An 18,795-nucleotide genomic window follows, 5' to 3' on the forward strand; every position below is an offset into this window, starting at 1 on the left:
CCCATTTGGCAGCTCACCCAAGCCGGGCCTGATTTTGGAGGCCTCATTTGTTTTACAAAAGGACTTCTGTGCTTGCCTTTTGACCTAGCTGATGCAGGGGAGCTCTGTGATACCTTCTTTGCAGGCTCCTTGTATCTCTTGCACTGGGAAGAGCGGCCTCTGTAAATCTTAAGTACAAGTTCATCCTGAAACTGGTTGAAAGGCTTTGTCAGCATTTCCCCCACATAAGTTGTAATAGTTTATTCCAGAGGAATAAGAAAATGTAGATATAAAAGCATAAGGAATTTGGAAGTCACCTGTTAACAGCCATTATCTACACATCACTGTTAACCATCTTTTTATTTTTATTATAATTCTTTTTTAGAGACAGGGTGTTGCTCTGTCACCAGGCTGGTGTGCAGTGGTATGCTCCTAGCACTCTATAACCTTGAACTCTGGGGCTCAAGTGATCTTTCCCACCTCAGCCTCCCAAGTAGCTAGGATTATAGGCATGTGCCACCTTGCCTGGCTAATTTTTAAATTTTTTGTAGAGGTGGGGATCTCACTGTGTTGTCCAGGCTGGTCTTGAACCCCAGGCCTTAAATGATCTTCCTGCCTTGGCTTCCCAAAGTGCTGGGATTGCAGGTGTGAGCCATTGCACCCGGCCAGATAATCTTAATGTAGAACCCTTTGTACTGTTTCTAAGCATGTGTATGTTTTTTCCCCCTAAGAAAGTGAGATCATACTGTATAGACACTTCTCTTCCAACCTTCTATAAATTCTTATCTATTATATGGCATTTCATTGTATGGATATACCATAATTTATTTAACCATTTCTCTGATACAAAACCATCCAGGCTGTTTCTAGGCTTCTGCTATTATAAATAATTCAGTATCCTTTGGCATTCATCTTTGTATACTTAGTTTGATCTTTTTGCTTTATGGGAAGTTTCTTTAACTAGAATTTCTAAGTTGACACCTTTTGCCAAATTGGTTCCTGGAAAGTTTGAACCGTAGCTATAGACAATTTTTAAAAGCTAGAAGTCATTTTATGTAAATGTTTATTAGAAGTTTAAGAACAGAAGAACAGAAAATACTTTTATAAGTTTAATGACTTCACTTCATGGAGAAGTAGAGTCTTGGCCTTGCCACAGTGAGACCCGTACAAGTTCCTCATTCCTTTTCATCCAGCGGGCACCATTTAGGGTGGTTTAGTGTGTGAAGAAACTGAAACCAGGCAGGAAACTGCGATGCCAAAATGATGCTAATTTAATCTAAGGCTGTTGGAAAAAAAAAAATTAATGGTAGTGTTTTGATTCTTTGATATTTTTCTCTTAGGTAATTTCCAATGCAAAGAACACAGTCCAAGGATTTAAAAGATTCCATGGCCGAGCATTCTCTGATCCTTTTGTGGAGGCAGAAAAATCTAACCTTGCATATGATATCGTGCAGTTGCCCAGTGGATTAACTGGCATAAAGGTAAGGTTCCCAAGTTAATGCCTTATGATAAAAATGCAGTATTTTATCAGTTCCATGTATATCCATACCTTTCTGATGTCAGGTTGTAATGAAAATGCTTACAAATGCTTAGGAAAAGCTTTTGCTGGTAAAGACTATTTGACATTTTTTGAAGGGTCTGGAATTTGGTTGGGAGCTCTTGGTGCTGTTCATACGGGTTGGAGGCTCGGAGAGTGATGGTTTAAGTTAACACTGCCATTGCCGCTTGTTTCGTTCACGGTCGCAGTGGCCTTTCTGGTATGATTTTAGGGCCTGACTTCTGGAAGAGCAGGCAAAGGAATCAACACTTAAGTCACTAGCAGATATATGGTCATACTTTTAGCAATAAGACTTAGGTTGGAAAGATAGTCTTAGGGAAAGTGAGTTTGGTCTTTGCTATCTCTGGGACATCTAGAGGAGTCTGCTTTTGAAGTCTGCAGTGAACTGATCACACAAAAGAAGTGAGAGGCTGGGAGATGGTAGGGTGGACACCTCGGCCTCTCTTGCACTCAGGGTTAGGAAGAAAAGTCCGCAAAGGGAAGATGAGCTTTCCAGGCAGGTGAGTTTAGGGAGAGGAGATTGGAGGTTGGAGACACTCAAGTGGGAGAAATAAGAATCATGAGAACAGGCTTCAAAGCCGAGAGATAATGAGAACTGTGAGAAAAAAATAGTCCATTGTGCCAGTGTAGCTAAGAATTCAGTGAAACATAAAAGTGAAAAATTCTGAAAACTAAGGAATGATCGATCACTAGGTTTACTTAGGATGCCTGTGGTGATGATCTCAGAAGAGTTCGAGTGGCATATACTAAGGGATGAAGCTGGCGTGCAGGAGTGGGGGGGGGGGGAAAGGAGGTGAGGAAATAGGTGATGCTCATTAGGTTTGTTTTATGTCATGGTCTTCCATCTCCAAGTATCATGTTTGGAAAGCATGTCAAAAGCTAAAAGTGACCTTCAAGGTTTTGCTTCCAAAACGAGCTTTTTTCCAACTCACTCTCTCTCTCTCTTTTTTTTTTTTTTTTTGAGACAGAGTATCGCTGTGTTGCCTGGGCTAGAGTGAGTGCCATGGCATCAGCCTAGCTCACAGAACCTCAAACTCCTGGGCTCAAGTGATCCTCCTGCCTCAGCCTCCCAAGTAGCTGGGACTACAGGCATGCACCACCATGCCCGGCTAATTTTTTGTTCCTATTTTTAGTTGCCTGACTAATTTCTTTCTATTTTTAATGGAGATGGGGTCTCGCTCTTGCTGAGGTTGCTCTTGAACTCTGACCTCAAGTGATCCTCCTGCTTTGGCCTCCCAAAGTGCTAGGATTACAGGTGTGAGCGACCTCGACTGGCCCAACTCTTAAAATAATGTTCCATTGTTGATGGGAGGCCTTGTTCACTTTAGGCTTTTAAGATTAAGACATGAAGAAATCTGATAAGTCTAGACCCTTTTGTTTTCTTGCAGGTGATGTATATGGAAGAAGAGCGAAATTTTACCACTGAGCAAGTCACTGCCATGCTTTTGTCCAAACTGAAGGAGACAGCAGAAAGTGTTCTTAAGAAGCCCGTTGTTGACTGTGTTGTTTCGGTGAGTTTGATCCCTGCACATTATTGGGGATTTGTGTGAAGGAGCAGAGAGAAGAAAACTGCAAGTAAAATGTTTTTTTGTTTTTCTTTGTCTTAGGTTGTAATGGTTATTTTAAAAATCTGTCAAGCTAATCGTCATTTTCTTAAATATTCTTTTCTGCCTCGTAGCTTTTGCTTAGGCCTCTCCATTATTTTGCCTATTTAAATCTTATCTGAGGCTCATCTCAAAGCCCACTTCTTGGATTTTTTTCAGCATCTTATATGGTGCCTGGCATAGTGTAGCGACTTGTTTGTTGAATACTCCCGATTGTAAATCGCTGTTCTTTTCCTCCATTTCTATTTGCTGCCTGTATCTAGCTTTACAGACAAGGCAGCATTTTGTCCTTTCCACATCCTGTGTAGGTGGAAGCTTGGCCACTTGTAGCTTTGCACTTGTAGTACGGTAGAGTCCTTAGGGACTCTTGAAATGTAGGTGGCCGTGTTGGCTTTGCCACTGAATCTCTTCATTCTGTAGTTGCGGTCTGATACTTTACTTCTGTGGCCTCTTATGTCATAATGCTGATGCTTTGATTGGCCAAGAAGGACTGTTAGGTGGCTTTTTCACCCCAGAATCTGTTTTCCAGTAGATTCCTTGGTCCTTGGTTATCTAGTAAAGTAGAAGTGACATTGTCAGGAAGAATCTGATTATAGGCCAGTTGCGGTGGCTCACGCCTGTGATCCTAGCACTCTGGGAGGCTGAGGTGGGCGGATCCCTTGAGCTCAGGAGTTTGAGACCAGCCTGAGCAAGAGCGGAAAAAAAAAAAAAAAGAAAAGAAATTAGCTGGACAACTAAACTATACAGAAAAAAATTAGCCAGCGTGGTGGCGCATGCCTGTAGTCCCAGCTACTTGGGAGGCTGAGGCAGGAGGATTACTTGAGCCCAGGAGTTTGAGGTTGCTGTGAGCTAGGTTGAGGCCACAGCACTCTAGCCCGGGCAACAGAGTGAGACTCTGTCTCAAAAGAAAAAGAAAAAAAAAAAAAAAGAATTTGGTTATAGCTTGTGTACCATATTCTGGGGATTTATTTTTATTTTATTATATTTTTTTGAGACAGGGCTCTGCGTTGCCCTAGGCTGGAGTGCAGTGGTGCAACCATAGTGCGCTGCAGCTTTGAACTCTTGGGCTTAAGCTGCCCTCTTGTCTCAGCCTCCCAAGTAGTGAAGACTACAAATGTACCACCATGCCTGGCTAATTATCATTATTATTATTTTTTTTTTTCATTTTGTAGAGATGGGGGTCTCACTATATTGCCCAGGCTGATTTTGAACTCCTAGCCTCAAACCATCCTCCTACTTTAGCCTTCCAAAGTCCTGAGATTACAGGCATGAACCACTGTGCCTGGCCACATTCTGGAGATTTAAGGAAGAATAAAAATGCTTATATTCTTTTAAAAAGCTCTGATCCAAATGACCTTGACTCCGCACTGGTTGATATAATAGGCACTATTTCGTAGATGCTTCTACCTTTTCTCAGCTCTCCATTGGTCTCCCAGATTTGTCCCCATTCTTCCATCCAGTGGCCTTAACTTTGATCCTGAATTCAATGTAGAAGAAAAATTTATTAAAATAGTGGAATGCCTGAGTAGCTTTTCCAGTTTTGGGGATTAGTTAAAAGGTGATCTGTTAAGTCATGTTTAGGGGTCCTTAAGAGCACACTGAGTTTTGATGATTTGGTAGGAGGATTCCTAGTGCAGTATATACAGCTGTACTTGTACTAAGATTTATTACAATGAAAGGATACAAAGTATAGTCAACAGAGGGAAAAGGTACATGAGTCAACGTCTGGAGGCAACAAGGCACAATCTTCCAAGAGTCAGACAGGATGTACTTAGTTCTCCAGCAGCAAGTTATAACAGCACAATTGAAGTGTCCTCCACCAGGGAAGTTGTGCCTGAGCCTAGAAGTCCAAAGTTTTTACTGAGAGTCAATCACATAGGTACCCTAAACCTAGCGTGTACCAAAATTCTGGACTCCCAGAAGGAAAGCAGGTAGTCAGCACAAACTACATTGTTTATATAAACAGTTTAGGCACAGTGAGCCACTCCTAATCGTGTAAGGAAAATTTTCTATCAATTTAGGGAACTATTTATCAGGTTCCTAGATGCCAGGCAAGGGCCAGCATGCAAGTAGGCCTTTTCTAAGGATAGCAGTTTCTGGCCTCTGTATTAACTGTTTTTTGCACAGTCACTACTTGAGCTCTTGGGATTGTGGTCCACTGTGTAATGTATGGCTGTCCACGTATCCCAGTGCTACTTTATGAATGTTCTTTTTCCTACTGGTTTGAAATACTTTCTTAATTGTATACCGAATAAATTGCTGTAGGTATTTGAGGGTGTTCCTGGGTTTTACTAACTAAAATGAGAAATCTCTAATACAGCAAATGTTCAAATTTTTTGGTAGGTTCCGTGTTTCTATACTGATGCGGAAAGACGCTCAGTGATGGATGCGACACAGATTGCTGGCCTCAATTGCCTGCGGTTAATGAACGAAACTACTGCAGGTAGGGAGGACTGTTTATTACTTTTTTGACATAACTTTATTTTGAAATTTCAACTCTTAAAACCCTAGGGTTTCTTCGCTTTATTTTGCTTGGCATGCTGCCATCCTTACTTTCTACCTGTGTGTCGTCGTAGTTTTGGATACAGTGGCACATAGAATCAGTTTGACCAGTACTTTCTCTGGAGCCTCACAGCATGTACTTTGGTATTTAATCACACGCGTGTTTGGAAAGGAGCACACTGAGTGTGTGCGTGCAGCAGTGGTGTGGTTTAAAGGGGGGCCTTCTCTCGACTTGTGGACTGGTGGCGTCAGAGGAATTGGGGCATAAAGCAGCATCTCGGGGACAGGACATGTGGGAACAAGGGTGGAAGAAATCTGGGAAAATATGTTTGGAGAATGGAATTGGTTTGGGGAAAACTGCCAAAGTCCACGGGACACTGTAAGGAAGTCTTAAGTTAATGTCAGCATTTAACTGTTTGAAGTTAATGTGTTCTTCTTGAATAAATTATGCAACACTTATAATTTGATTCTATCTAAAACACAGTACATGATGTAGTCCCATTCACTATGTATTAAACCTGCTTTTTACTATTTAAATGAATTTTATTTATTACTTAGATGATATTATGTTGAATTTACTTTTTTCCTGTGTAGTTGCTCTTGCATACGGAATCTATAAGCAAGATCTTCCTGCCTTAGAAGAGAAACCAAGAAATGTAGTTTTTGTAGACATGGGTCATTCTGCTTATCAAGTTTCTGTATGCGCATTTAATAGAGGAAAACTGAAAGTAAGTATATTTTTTCCAGAAGACTATATTACTAGTATAATAGTTAAGCATTTCTGAGAGGCAACTGAAATAATTGGTTAAAGAATTTTGTTTCACTGATGGAAGCTTGCTGTGAGCCATCTGAAGTGGAACTAGGTGTTGTTGGGTGGAGCATAGATTGTAGGCCCAGAATATTTTCAAGAGTTGGCGTGGTGTGAAGCGAAGCATGTAGACCTTGAGGAAGAAAGCTCTTGAGATCCCCGAGTCTTATTTTTGTTCCTGTAATATGGGAAAAACAGTGCTTTCCTTAACATGTAGTCTCTAACTCTGGGGATGGAGGGGATGGTGAAGGTGCTTTCTCTTCTTGCTCTTGAGGTTTTGAATGTTGTGGGAAAGGGTTGGAAGAACTAGAACTTGGATAGCGAAAGAGACTGGGCCAGGAGTGGTATTTGAGATTTCTGGAAAGCTGAAAGCCCCGGAGCAAGCAGTGTGGAACTTACAGAAGTGCAGAAAGCAAGGAGGGCCAGAGGGTGATCGCAGTCACGGTTGGGTTTGCTCGTTTATGCCAGCTTCACAGCAGGGCATGAAATCAGTTCTCCATCTAGCTAGATGATTTCATTTAGAATTTGGTTAAGAACCAAGGATTTTTCGGGTGTTTGCTTTAATTTTTTGAGTTGTGTCTCAAAGTTCTTGGTGCCAAGGTCTATACCCCACCACTGCCTTGGGGATTGCTGGGGAGGGAGTATCCCCAAATAAATAATTTGGTGGTTTTGGAGGGCATTTTGAGACTTTGTTGTGGTCCTGTTTCTTTGAAAATAGACTTGGTTCTGCTTTATTTTCTGGTTTATATTATTTGTAGTTTTTTTTTTTTTTTTAATAAAAAGCAAATCTTTCAGATAGTTAGGAAATGTGATTTTTTTTTTTTTTTATAGCTATGATGGTGGACCAAGTGTAATTCTCAGTGTTTAAACTTCAGTCACTAATGGTTATTTCTAAGATCCATTCTATACTTTCATCTTTTTTTTTCTGGTAGAGACGAGGTCTTGCTATGTTGCCCAGGCTGGTCTTGAACTCCTGGCCCCAAGTGATCCTCCCGCCTTAGCCTCCCAAAGCGCGGGATTATAGGCATGAGCCACTACTGCCAGCTGTTTCATGTTTTTATTTTATTTTTATTTATGTATGTATGTATGTGACAGAGTGAGACTGTCAAGCGAGCCTCCTGCCTCAGCCTCCCAAGTAGCTGGAACTACAGGTGCGCACCACCACGCCCGCTAATTTTTTCTGTTTTTGGTAGAGACAGGGTCTTGGCTCTTGCTCAGGCTGGTCTTGATCAAACTCTTGACCTCAAAGGATCCTCCCACCTTGGTCTCCCAGAGTGCTAGAATTACAGGCGTTAGCCACCGTGCCTAGCTTGTTTCATCTTTAAACAAAAGATTCCGGCCATAATTTAGCCTGGCTTTGGATCAGAGTGATGTGTATTAGTGACCATCTGCTTTTGTTTTTCTAAATTATCCTTCACTGTCAGCGTCACTTGTTAGTTTTCTAATCCTTTTGATTTCTTTTAAATCTAATGATAAAAATATTCATTGTAAAAACATCCCCCAGGCTGGTAAATGATACACACACATTGCCTTGTTTCAACCTTAATGTAACTCCCTCGTGTTTTTGTTTACAAATGACTTATATGTTAAATGTTTATCATGATACATTTTAAAGTTGATTGCTTAGTTGTTAGATTAATTATCATCTTTTTTTCTAAGGTTCTGGCCACTGCATTTGACACGACACTGGGAGGCAGAAAATTTGATGAAGTTTTAGTAAATCACTTCTGTGAAGAATTTGGGAAGAAATACAAGCTAGACATAAAGTCCAAAATCCGTGCATTATTACGACTCTCTCAGGAGTGTGAGAAACTCAAGAAATTGATGAGTGCAAATGCTTCAGACCTCCCTTTGAGCATTGAGTGTTTTATGAATGATGTTGATGTATCTGGAACTATGAATAGGTAACTATATTAATATTTTGATGTTAACGTGAACTGTGATTTTTCTCCATTTGTATTAGCCATAATTAGCTAATTTTTGAAATCATCGTGGTTGTTGATAGAACTGATGAGTGCTATGGGTAAAAATGAAGAGGTCATTCAGTACCCTGCTTTTTATGTAAAGGCTGAATTTGGTTATTCTAATGTAGACTGATATTTTTGTTCTGATTAATTGAATGTTGAAGGAAGTTGGTAGTTCTTTACACATGCATTTCTTACACATGAGTTATCAGTTTTCACAAAATCAGAGCAAAGTGCTTTATTGCAGAATTAAGTTGAATTTAATTTACCCAGTGATTAAGAAACTGTTCTTTTTTAGTGGTTCAGGATCACCTGAGGGCAGCTCTTTGGTATAGAGCTGTGAGAATTCTGGGTGATTGACATTTCAGGGCTACCCTCCAAAATACCCGGAGTGTTACTGTCACCTGGTTCGGTTGCTTGGATGACAGGAGCGAGATGTTCTTTTGGTTTTGAGCTCTGCTGGTAGAATTCAGGCATGACTGACAGCTTCTTTGGGGAAGTGTGCCTGGGCTATTCTTAAAAAATTGAGATGGTGTCTATTGTCTATATACAAATCTGTAGTTGCCTTTTTTCCCTATTTGAAAGTGATAGCTTTCATTTTTATGAAGTGGCAGTTTTTTGTGTGTGTATGTGTTACGGAATCTGGAGGTAGACCAGTATGTGTTTCAGAAATTGTTGGTGAAATGTTATTTATTTATAAGAGCTAAATAGAGACCTGTAAAGTCATTTAAATTTTCTCGAAAACTGAATTTGCCTGTTTTCTGTTTTTATTAAACAGTAATGTACTGTATCTGCATCGTCAGCACGTATCATTGAATGCTCACTTTTTTCTTTTCTTTAAGAAACACTGTAATGTCAGAAATAATCTTTTGTTAATTTCTGACATGATATTACAGTGCTTCTTCTAATTAACCTTTTCTTCATTTTTAAAAAACTTGAGGCGAAATTTACATACTGTAAAATTAACCATTTTAAAGCGAGCAGTTCAGTGCATTTATATGTTCTCACTGTTGTGCAGTGGCCACGTCTGTCTCCTGAAAAACCATTTTCATCCCAAAATAAAACCCTGTACTCATCAAGCAGTTATTTCCCATTTCCCCTTGCCTCTGGCCTTGGTAATCACCAGTCTGTTTTCTGTCTGCATTGATTTACCTATTCTGGGTATTTCATATAAATGGAGTCATGTAATATGTGTCTGGCTGCTTTTGTGGCTGACTTCTTTCATTTAGTGTAATGTTTTTGAGGTTCCTCCACACTGTAGCATGTATTCGTACTCCATTGCTTTTTCCGGCAGATTTCATTGTACAGATATACCACATTTTATTTATTTATGTATTTAGTTATTTGAGACAGGGTCTCTGTCATCCAGGCTATAGCTGGGACTAGAGGTATGTGCTGTCATACCTGACTAATTTTTATTTTTTTGTAGAGACATGGTCTTGCTATGTTGGCCAGGCTGGTCTTGAACTCTCGGTGTCAAGCGGTCCACCTTCCTTGGCCTCCCAAAGTGCTGGGATTACAGGCGTGAGCCGCTGCAGCAGGCCAGTTCGGATGTTTTAATCAGCAGTTTTCTTCAATGGAGTCTTTTTTTCCTTGAAGGGAATTTTAGGTTGGGTCCAGTTTGTTACGGTCCCTGTATACCTTACCGAGGACCTCTTTTGTTTTGGAGTGTGCAAACTCTTCTTGATTTCAGGTGCTGTTTTCATATTGGCCTGCTGAATTTTGGTTATTCTGGAGTGTTCAGGTCCATTATATGCCCTGTTGTTTCATTTTCCTTCCTTTTGCAGAGCTGATACTAAGCAGGAGTGGTAGTTGTCCGTGATTTGTCTCTACCTATTTGTATTTTGGGATTTGTGGGAATACTTTGTTGTAGGCTTTATTAATGGGTTTTGGTTTTGCTATCCTAGTTGCTCTGTGTATTTATTTGATGTGATATGAAGAGATTCAGAAACTATACCAACTTGTATATAGAATATATAAAGAACTATTGCAACTTAATAAAACTACAACCCAAATAATAATGGGCAAAGAATCTGAATAGACATTTATTTCTTCAGGGTAGGGTTATACAGATGACCAGTAAGCACAAGAAGATGCTCAGTGTCATTAGCCATCAAGGAAATGCAAGTCAAAACCACAACGAGATACTGCTTCCCACCCACTAGGATTATTGTATGTTGTAAAAAAGACAATAAGCATTGGAGAGAATGTGGAGAAATATTCACATGCTGCTGGTGGGAATGTAACATGGTGCAGCCATTTTAGAACAGAGTCTGACAGTTTCTGAAAAGGTTAAACATAGAATTGCCATGCAGTTGGACTCGTAGATATATACCCAAGAGAAAGGAAAACATGTCCACACAAAAACTCATACACAAATATTCATAGCACCATTACTCATAAGAGCCAAAAGGTGGAAACAGCCCAAATGTCCAACTGATGTAGTGGATAAACAAATGTAGTATGTCCATACTGTGGGATATTATTTGGGAATCTAAACAATGATAGTATAGGTACGTAATAAAACATGGACGAACCTTGAAAACTTCATGCTAATGAGAAAGTTGCAAAGGACCACATAACTGATACTTCTGTTTATATGAAATGTCCAGATATAGGCAAATCTGTAGAGACAGAAAGATTAGTGGTCGCCTAGGGCAGAGGGATGTGTGTAGGGGTCGGAGAAAACAGTTTAGAGTGATGAGAAGTTTTAAAATTGATTGTGATAATGATGCACAACTCTAAATATATTGTCATTGAATTTACACTTTAAATGGGTGAATTCTATGTTATGTGAATTATATTTTAATAAAACATTAAAAACTTTAGAAACTACCAAAAACCTCTCCCACTGCTGCTGCGATCTTCCTAGAATCTTCTCTACTCCTTTGCTTTCTCGTGTTTTTCATTATGGACCCTTTCGAACATGCAGCAAGGTTGAAAGAATTTTACAATGAACATGATCCTTATCCCACCACTTAGGTTCTACTGATAACATTTTGCTGCACCGGCTTTATCACATATCACATACTAACATTTGTTCATTTATCCATACTTCTGTATGCTCATCAATTTTATTTTTTGATGTAGTTTGAAGTAAATTGCAGACATCTGTGTGCTTCTCCCAAAATACTAAAGTTTGCATATTAACCATAATTCAGTGGGTTTTTTGGGATATATTTTTATATAATGACATACTCGAGTTTTGAGTGCATATTTGCTGAGTTTGGGCAAACATACATACACCTTTGTAACCAGTACCCTTGTCACGAAATAGATCATTGTGTTAGAAAGTCTCCTCAGCCCTCATCCCCAGAGGTAATCACTGATGTGATCTTTTTTTTTTTTAATCTTTTGAGCCATAGATTAAATTTGTCTATTCTAGAACGTCTTATAAATGGAATCATATAGTATATAGTCTTTTGTGTGAGGCCTTTTTTACTCAGCATAAAATTTTTGAGATTCATTTAGTTGTTGGGTATGTCATTTCTTCTGTCTCGCTGACTAGTATGCCATTGTATGTTTATTTTCTTCTATCGATGGGCACTGTCTCCTCCCAGTTTTTTTGCTGTTAGAAATAAGACTGTCAGGCTGGGCATGGGGTCTCATGCTGATAATCCTGGCACTCTGCGAGGTCGAGGTGAGAGGATTACTTGAGGTCAGCAGTTCAGACCAGTCTGAGCAAGACTCTGACCCTGTCTCTGTTAAAAATAGAAAAAATTAGCCAGGTGTTGTGGTGTAACAGACACACCACACTGATGCAGGATGTTAACAGGGGAACTGGGCTGGGGTCGGGAGGGGATGTGTGGGGATTCTCTTTATATTCAACCCTCTGTAAACCTAAAACTTAACGCAAAAAAAGTAGCGTATTAATTTCAAAAAAGAAAAAAATGTGACCCTGCACCCGTTACCTAGTGGGTCTCCTCTTCCTCCCTCTAGTCCAGGCAGCCAACTCGTCTCCTTTCTGTCTCTCTGGTTTGAACATTTCATATAAGTGGAGTCTAACAGTGTGTTCTTTTTTGACTGGCTTCTTTCACCGAGTATGTTTTCTGAGTTAATCTGCGTTGTAACATGTATCAGTTCCTTTTATTGTATTCATTCTGTTTTATTGCGAATATAGTTGATAGACATTTGGGCTGTTTCCACTTTGCGGCTGTTGTGAACAAAGCTGCTGCTTGCGAACATTGATGTGCAATATTTTTCGTGAACACGTGTTCAGTTCTTTCGGATATATGCCTAGAGTGGAAATGCTCACTCATGGTAACTCTCTGTTTAATGTTTTGAGGAATTGCCAAACACTTTTCCAAAGTGGCTGCACCATTTTCATTTTACTTTCTGGGCATGTATGAGGGATCCAGTTTCTCTACATCTTGCCAACACTTGTCTGTTTTTTGATGTTAGCCATCTATTGCACATAAAAGGAGGGTGTGATTTAACTTTTTCTTTTTTTTTTTTTTAAATAGAGGCAAATTTCTGGAGATGTGTGATGATCTCTTAGCTAGAGTAGAGCCACCACTTCGTAGTGTTTTGGAACAAGCCAGTAAGTATTTTTGTGATTGAATTGTTTGTGTATCTCAGACTCTTTGGAAAATGTTGTTTATTACTTTTTTTCCCAAGCAATTATACGAATTTTTATTATAGGAACTACTGCAGTGCTATATTAGCATCTTTTTATGTTTCTACTGGAGCAACCCCCACTTCTTCAGTAATCTTTTGATAAATGTTCATAGAAATCTGATAAAAATTTGTCCGAGAAACCTAATTCAGATTAAAAGATGGATATAAGCATCTCAGTTATTTCATGGTGATAAAAATTATCTTTTGCCGTGCTGATGTCATAGTTTTGTAAACTTTTCTGCCAGTGAATCTTTACTTAGCTGAATGAGAGATATAACAGAGGGGGAAGGTATGATAATCACGTACTTAACAAGATGCATTAGTTTTGTCTCAGGTTAAAAGGTGGTTGTTTGATTTAGTAACATATTACTAATTTTCATAAAACCTTTGACAAAGTGTTTACGTAGAGTTCATTGTGTTGGTTGCTATGTCAGGGTGTTGAGGTGTACTGTCAGCTTGGTACAGGCTTTGGTACTAAATCAGGGTGATTATGGTAGATGAGCACATTCCTTCCACACTGGGACAGCCCATTTCTTTAAATTGCCCTTCTCAAGAAATTGTCAGTGGTGGTTAGATATTTTATGAGCAACAGCAGAGCCCTGGTACATTCTTTCTTTCGATATGAGGAGACTATACCTGTGATTTAATCTGAATTATGTTTATGCTCTGAAGAGAGCACTGGAGTAGCTAGATTCTAAATCCCTCTTGCATTCATGCCAGGGCAGGGTAACCATGATTTTGAGGCCCTCTCGTTTTCCTTATGGCTGGCTGACTGGCACCTTGGATTTGTTGATGTTTTAGCAGTTCTTTGCGTGAGGCTCTGTCAGAAATTGCAGGACCTGTACATCACAGAATATTCACTATTCCTGGCCCTCACCTCCTAAATCCCATTATTGTTTTGCCACCATTCCCCCATTATTTTGAGAATCAAAACACCTACTAGTTTCCAGATGCCACACGTCTGTGTGAGTGTGTGTGTGTGTGTGTGTGTGAGAGAGAGAGAGAGAGAGAGAGAGAGTGTGTGTGTGTTGTGGACGGAGGTGAGGGAGTGAAGGAGTTTTGTTATACATCTGTGAATTATTTCATTATTACAGGACGTTATTGTTTTATTTTGTTGTAAAATACTAAAGATTCCTTTAATGTAAATGTCTAATTGTTTAAAAATAGAGTTAAAGAAAGAAGATATTTATGCAGTGGAGATAGTTGGTGGTGCTACACGAATCCCTGCAGTGAAAGAGAAGATCAGCAAGTTTTTTGGTAAAGAACTCAGCACAACACTAAATGCCGATGAAGCTGTCACTCGAGGCTGTGCATTGCAGGTGAGTTTGCTTTCTTTCCTAGGCAGCCATTTAGAAGTCATCGTAACAAGATGACAGTGGTTTATGTACCTAACTGATAACCTGAGGTTGTCTCAGGGAGATCTCAAGGCGTAAGATTCTGAAATCTTTGTTTTAAAATGGATAGCAGAGGTGATGTTCATAAAAAGGATTGTACTTTGTAGCATATAGTAAGACGAATTAATTGACTAGAAACAGAGATAACTTTGAGCCTGATACACTGTTAGAATTTGGCAGGTCAACATGAAGTAGTGCACATCAGTTAAATAAGGGTTGGGGAGGTTAATGGAAAAATAATAAGGAGCAGTTAGATAGCTAATTTCACAGATGATAGAAGGTTGTAAAACTGCTTGTTTATACACCATTGAATTATTAATGTAAATATTTATAAAAGACTATTGGTGGTTTTCTGAGGTCATTGTTTGTGGGTCTAGTAATACTTTCAGTTTATGTCTATACTTGTCAAATGGAATTTTTAAAAATTACTATTCTAGTGTGCAATCTTATCGCCTGCTTTCAAAGTCAGAGAATTTTCTATCACTGACGTAGTGCCATATTCAGTCTCTCTGAGATGGAATTCTCCAGCTGAAGAAGGGTCAAGGTAATGTTTGTTAATCGTTTTTATACTTAAAGTTAATTCAGTGTTAAGCCTGAGTAATATATTGACTCCATTTCAACTTATGCAAATTTGTAACATTTTGTCATAGCGCGTGAAGCAAAGAAATCACTGATTTTTTTCAGAATAAATACATTTGTTCTTACTTAGTTTCTTATGCTTGATCTATAAAGATTGTTGGAAATCTCTTTTTTTTCCTAAAATGAGACAAGTTCTTGCTCTGTCACCCAGGGTGGAGGTACTGTGGTATGATAATAACTCACTGCAACCTCAAACCCCTGGGTTCAAGTGATCCTCCTGCCTCAGCTTCCCTGAGTAGCTGGGACTACAGGCATGTACTGCTATGCCCGGCCAGTTGTTCTCTTTTTTTGTAGAGACGGAGTCTCTCGCTCAGGCTGGCCTTGAACTGCTGGCCTCAAGCAGTCCTCCCGCCTCGGCCTCTGAAAGTGCCAGGATCACAGGTGTGAGCCACTGTGCCCACCTCTTATCACCTGAAATAATGTCAGTTGAGAAGAGAGACAGACTAGGACTATGTAGTAATTATAAACCTAGAATACATGGGTAAAAACAGACCTAGAATAAATACATGGGTAAAAGTGTTAGGAATATCCTGAATTTGTGTATTTTTGTCTTTTTCCTCCATTCAGTGACTGTGAAGTCTTTCCAAAAAATCATGCTGCTCCTTTCTCTAAAGTCCTCACATTTTATAGAAAGGAACCTTTTACTCTTGAGGCCTATTACAGCTTTCCTCGGGATTTACCCTACCCAGATCCTGCTATAGGTAAGTAAAGAGCTGGGAGAAAAAAGAAAAAAAAAGTAGCTTATATTTACTTAGAGAACCGGGATAGCAGAAAGAACGAGGGCACAATATTCTGAAATTTAGATACTTTAGATTACAAAAGAAAACCTCTTCCAGTCTTGTTAACAGGTTAAGAACCAGTCAGATAGTTATTATGTGATTGGATCTCCTATTATGTGGGCAGTATTTCTCAGTTAATACATATTATGATTATGCTTTGTGTATGATACTGTAAGGAGTTAAATCCTGTTCTGGCCCTAACATACAATTATGAGGTGTACACAGTGGTACAGTATCAAGTCATCCTAGATTTTGGAACCATGTTGGCTAGAGTTTTTATAGACTCTGGGAAACTCTTATCTGGAAATAATACTTGGAGAGAAGAGAGAGAAACTAGAATTACACTGTAAAGACCTAGAATACATAGGTAAAAGTATTAGGAGCATCTTGAATGGCACTTAGGAGCTGTGGAAAGTTAACTTACTCTGTTTCCTCATTTGTAAAGCCAGGAATAAGGGTGATAATTCATACTTTGCAGAGCTGTTGGAATCCAGAAAACATAAGCAAAACATTTGTATAGGAACTGAATCTAGAAATGACAGTTTCTTGATAAATGACAGAATCACGTGGAATCAGTGGGTTTTTTCCTTTTCAGTAGAGGAGAATATGACCAATCTGTTTCAGGAATTAATCTGTCAGTAGCATATAGAGATGAAATTGAAATACAAGGGACGGGAAGAAAGGAAAGAATTAGGAGATATTTAAGCCCTTAATCGGGACAGGATAGTAAAAGACTGTGTGGAAAGAGGAAGGAGAAGTCTGATGGTAAGATTCTAAGAGTGTCCACTTTGCTCGTGTTGGAAGCATCATGTTAGTTACTGGCCTGTCACTGGGAGCTGGCCCTAACCTGGCAGTGTGGGCATATGTTCCTGTTTGGCTTTATCCGCTTAGGTTATGTGTTTCCTTGTGTCTTTCATACGTCCCTAGCTCAGTTTTCAGTTCAGAAGGTCACTCCTCAGTCTGATGGCTCCAGTTCGAAAGTGAAAGTCAAGGTTCGCGTAAACGTCCACGGCATTTTCAGTGTGTCCAGTGCATCCCTGGTGGAGGTACACAAGTCTGAGGAGAATGAGGAGCCGATGGAGACAGATCAGAATTCGAAGGAAGAAGAGGTAATCTGGACATTTTATACCATTTTTGATGGCGCAGTGGTGACTTGTTTGGTGACAAGGGAGGAACATCGTGACAGCCGCTGGGTGGGAGTGGGTTTGCATGTGTCCCTTCCCCCGGCACAGCCAAACCAACAGGAGGTCTTTACACGGCTGGCTCCTTCAGACCATGCACGTCTCAGCCGAGTTATTCTTGTAATTCTTTCTGGTTATTGAAGGATGCTCTGAGTCTTAGTTGATTATTTTCACAAGTAGAATAGATTGTACACTCATTTATTGGAATTATGCACTGGGTCTTGTCTTCATTGTGTACCAGAATCAAAGCTTTATAAAACTACAAATGCTTGGGTCTCGCCCTGAGATTTTGCTGGAATTGCTTTGGGCCGGGGCCCGGGGGCCGGTAGTTTGAAAAGCCTCGGAGGTCGTTCCGCTCTGCTGCAGGCACTGAGAACCGCGTGTTCAGGCGCGTCACAGACGTCTCCCTTCATTGTTGTTAGGCTTGGTAATTTTAACAGAATTCCCAATGTGTTCCGTTCCCTAACACATGCAGCGATTGTACTTTTGAGGATGAAAAGGCTGATTGAGGAATTACTTGAAAAAGTTAAAACTTTTGAGGGAAACTACTCATGTGGAAGCTTGGAGAAACTTAATGCTCTCTTGAGATTGTGCTTTGGAGATGGTGTTAAATGATGCCACAATGAAGGACGAGCACTTGTAACGTACAAAGCATTCCACAGCCACTCTGGTTTGTGCGAGGGCAGGGCAGAGGAAGTATCGTGCCCACGGCACACACGTGTTAGCTGAGATCCCGGCAGGAAAACGTCTGTGTTGTAGGTCACACGTAGCATTCCTGGAAGTTGAGTCCAGGTTGCTGGTGATTCAGCAGGAATTTCATACCTTGTGACTTTGTCAGTGTGCCATGAAGGTTGCTTCGTCTTCTGTTGGTATTAACATTTCGTGGTTCCAGGATTTAATTTGACTTGTTTTTCAGAAGATGCAAGTGGACCAGGAGGAAGCTCATATTGAAGAGCAACAGCAGCAAACACCAGCAGAAAATAAGGCAGAGTCTGAAGAAATGGAGGTATGACTTGTGTTTTAGAGTATGAATTGCGGTCTCTTAACATACATGGTTTTGGCTGAGGGGCTGTGTCTTAGAGGGTATAGTAGAGATTCTTCTTTTATTTGAACACTATATATTTTTAAAATTAGAGACAGGGTCTCACTTTGTTGTCTAGGCTGGAACTTCTGGGCTCAAGTGATCCTCCCACCTCAGCCTCCCAAGTAGGTAGGACTACAGGCATGTGCCACCATGCCCGGCTAATTTTTAAATTTTTTGTAGAGATGGGATCTTGCTGTGTTGCCTAGGTTGGTCTCAAACTCCTGGCTTCAAGCGATTCTCCTGACTTGGCCTCTCAAAGTGCTGGGGTTATAGTTGTGAGCCACCACTCCCAGCCTACCAACAATTTTTAGGCAAGATTTTATAGTGTTTTGTAGTGTGCCTTTTGCAAGATGACCTTTGAACTCTGTTCTAGTTGGTACATGGGAAGAAAGCACTCAGAAGCCCTAGTTTTACTAAGCTAGTGATTGGTTCATGTTAGTTTCTGAATTGTTCTTACTGAATCATTCTATCCATAATATATTCATTACTGATGAACATAATGAGACCTAAAAATTTTTCACATCTTATCAACTCCCTGATCCATGTCTTTTTATTGAAAGATTTTAATTACTGTATTTAAATCATTTTGTAAATAATTTATCCCAAAATGAATATGCAACATTTTTTAATCCTTTACAACCTGTTCTTTAATTTCGAGTTTTCATGTTTAAATTTGTTCTTAACAT

The 18,795-nt window shown here is 39.8% G+C and overlaps 1 protein-coding gene across 2 annotated transcripts in view; it reads left to right on the forward strand.

The window, feature by feature from the left end:
• Nucleotides 1-18,795, forward strand: part of HSPA4 (heat shock protein family A (Hsp70) member 4) — a 40,023-nt gene that overhangs the window by 11,895 nt on the left and 9,333 nt on the right. Inside the window, exons 3-13 of one of the 2 annotated variants that reach the window (XM_069483618.1) lie at nucleotides 1,320-1,460; nucleotides 2,926-3,048; nucleotides 5,485-5,584; nucleotides 6,238-6,371; nucleotides 8,111-8,355; nucleotides 12,879-12,955; nucleotides 14,200-14,351; nucleotides 14,864-14,970; nucleotides 15,633-15,766; nucleotides 16,772-16,953; nucleotides 17,942-18,031. In XM_069483618.1, coding sequence (XP_069339719.1) covers nucleotides 1,320-1,460; nucleotides 2,926-3,048; nucleotides 5,485-5,584; nucleotides 6,238-6,371; nucleotides 8,111-8,355; nucleotides 12,879-12,955; nucleotides 14,200-14,351; nucleotides 14,864-14,970; nucleotides 15,633-15,766; nucleotides 16,772-16,953; nucleotides 17,942-18,031 — 1,485 coding nt within the window. The remainder of the gene's footprint in view (nucleotides 1-1,319; nucleotides 1,461-2,925; nucleotides 3,049-5,484; nucleotides 5,585-6,237; nucleotides 6,372-8,110; nucleotides 8,356-12,878; nucleotides 12,956-14,199; nucleotides 14,352-14,863; nucleotides 14,971-15,632; nucleotides 15,767-16,771; nucleotides 16,954-17,941; nucleotides 18,032-18,795) is intronic. The other variant, XM_069483617.1, reaches the window with a different exon arrangement.

This window comes from Eulemur rufifrons, chromosome 10 (assembly GCF_041146395.1).
Source record: "Eulemur rufifrons isolate Redbay chromosome 10, OSU_ERuf_1, whole genome shotgun sequence".
NCBI lineage: Eukaryota > Metazoa > Chordata > Mammalia > Primates > Lemuridae > Eulemur > Eulemur rufifrons.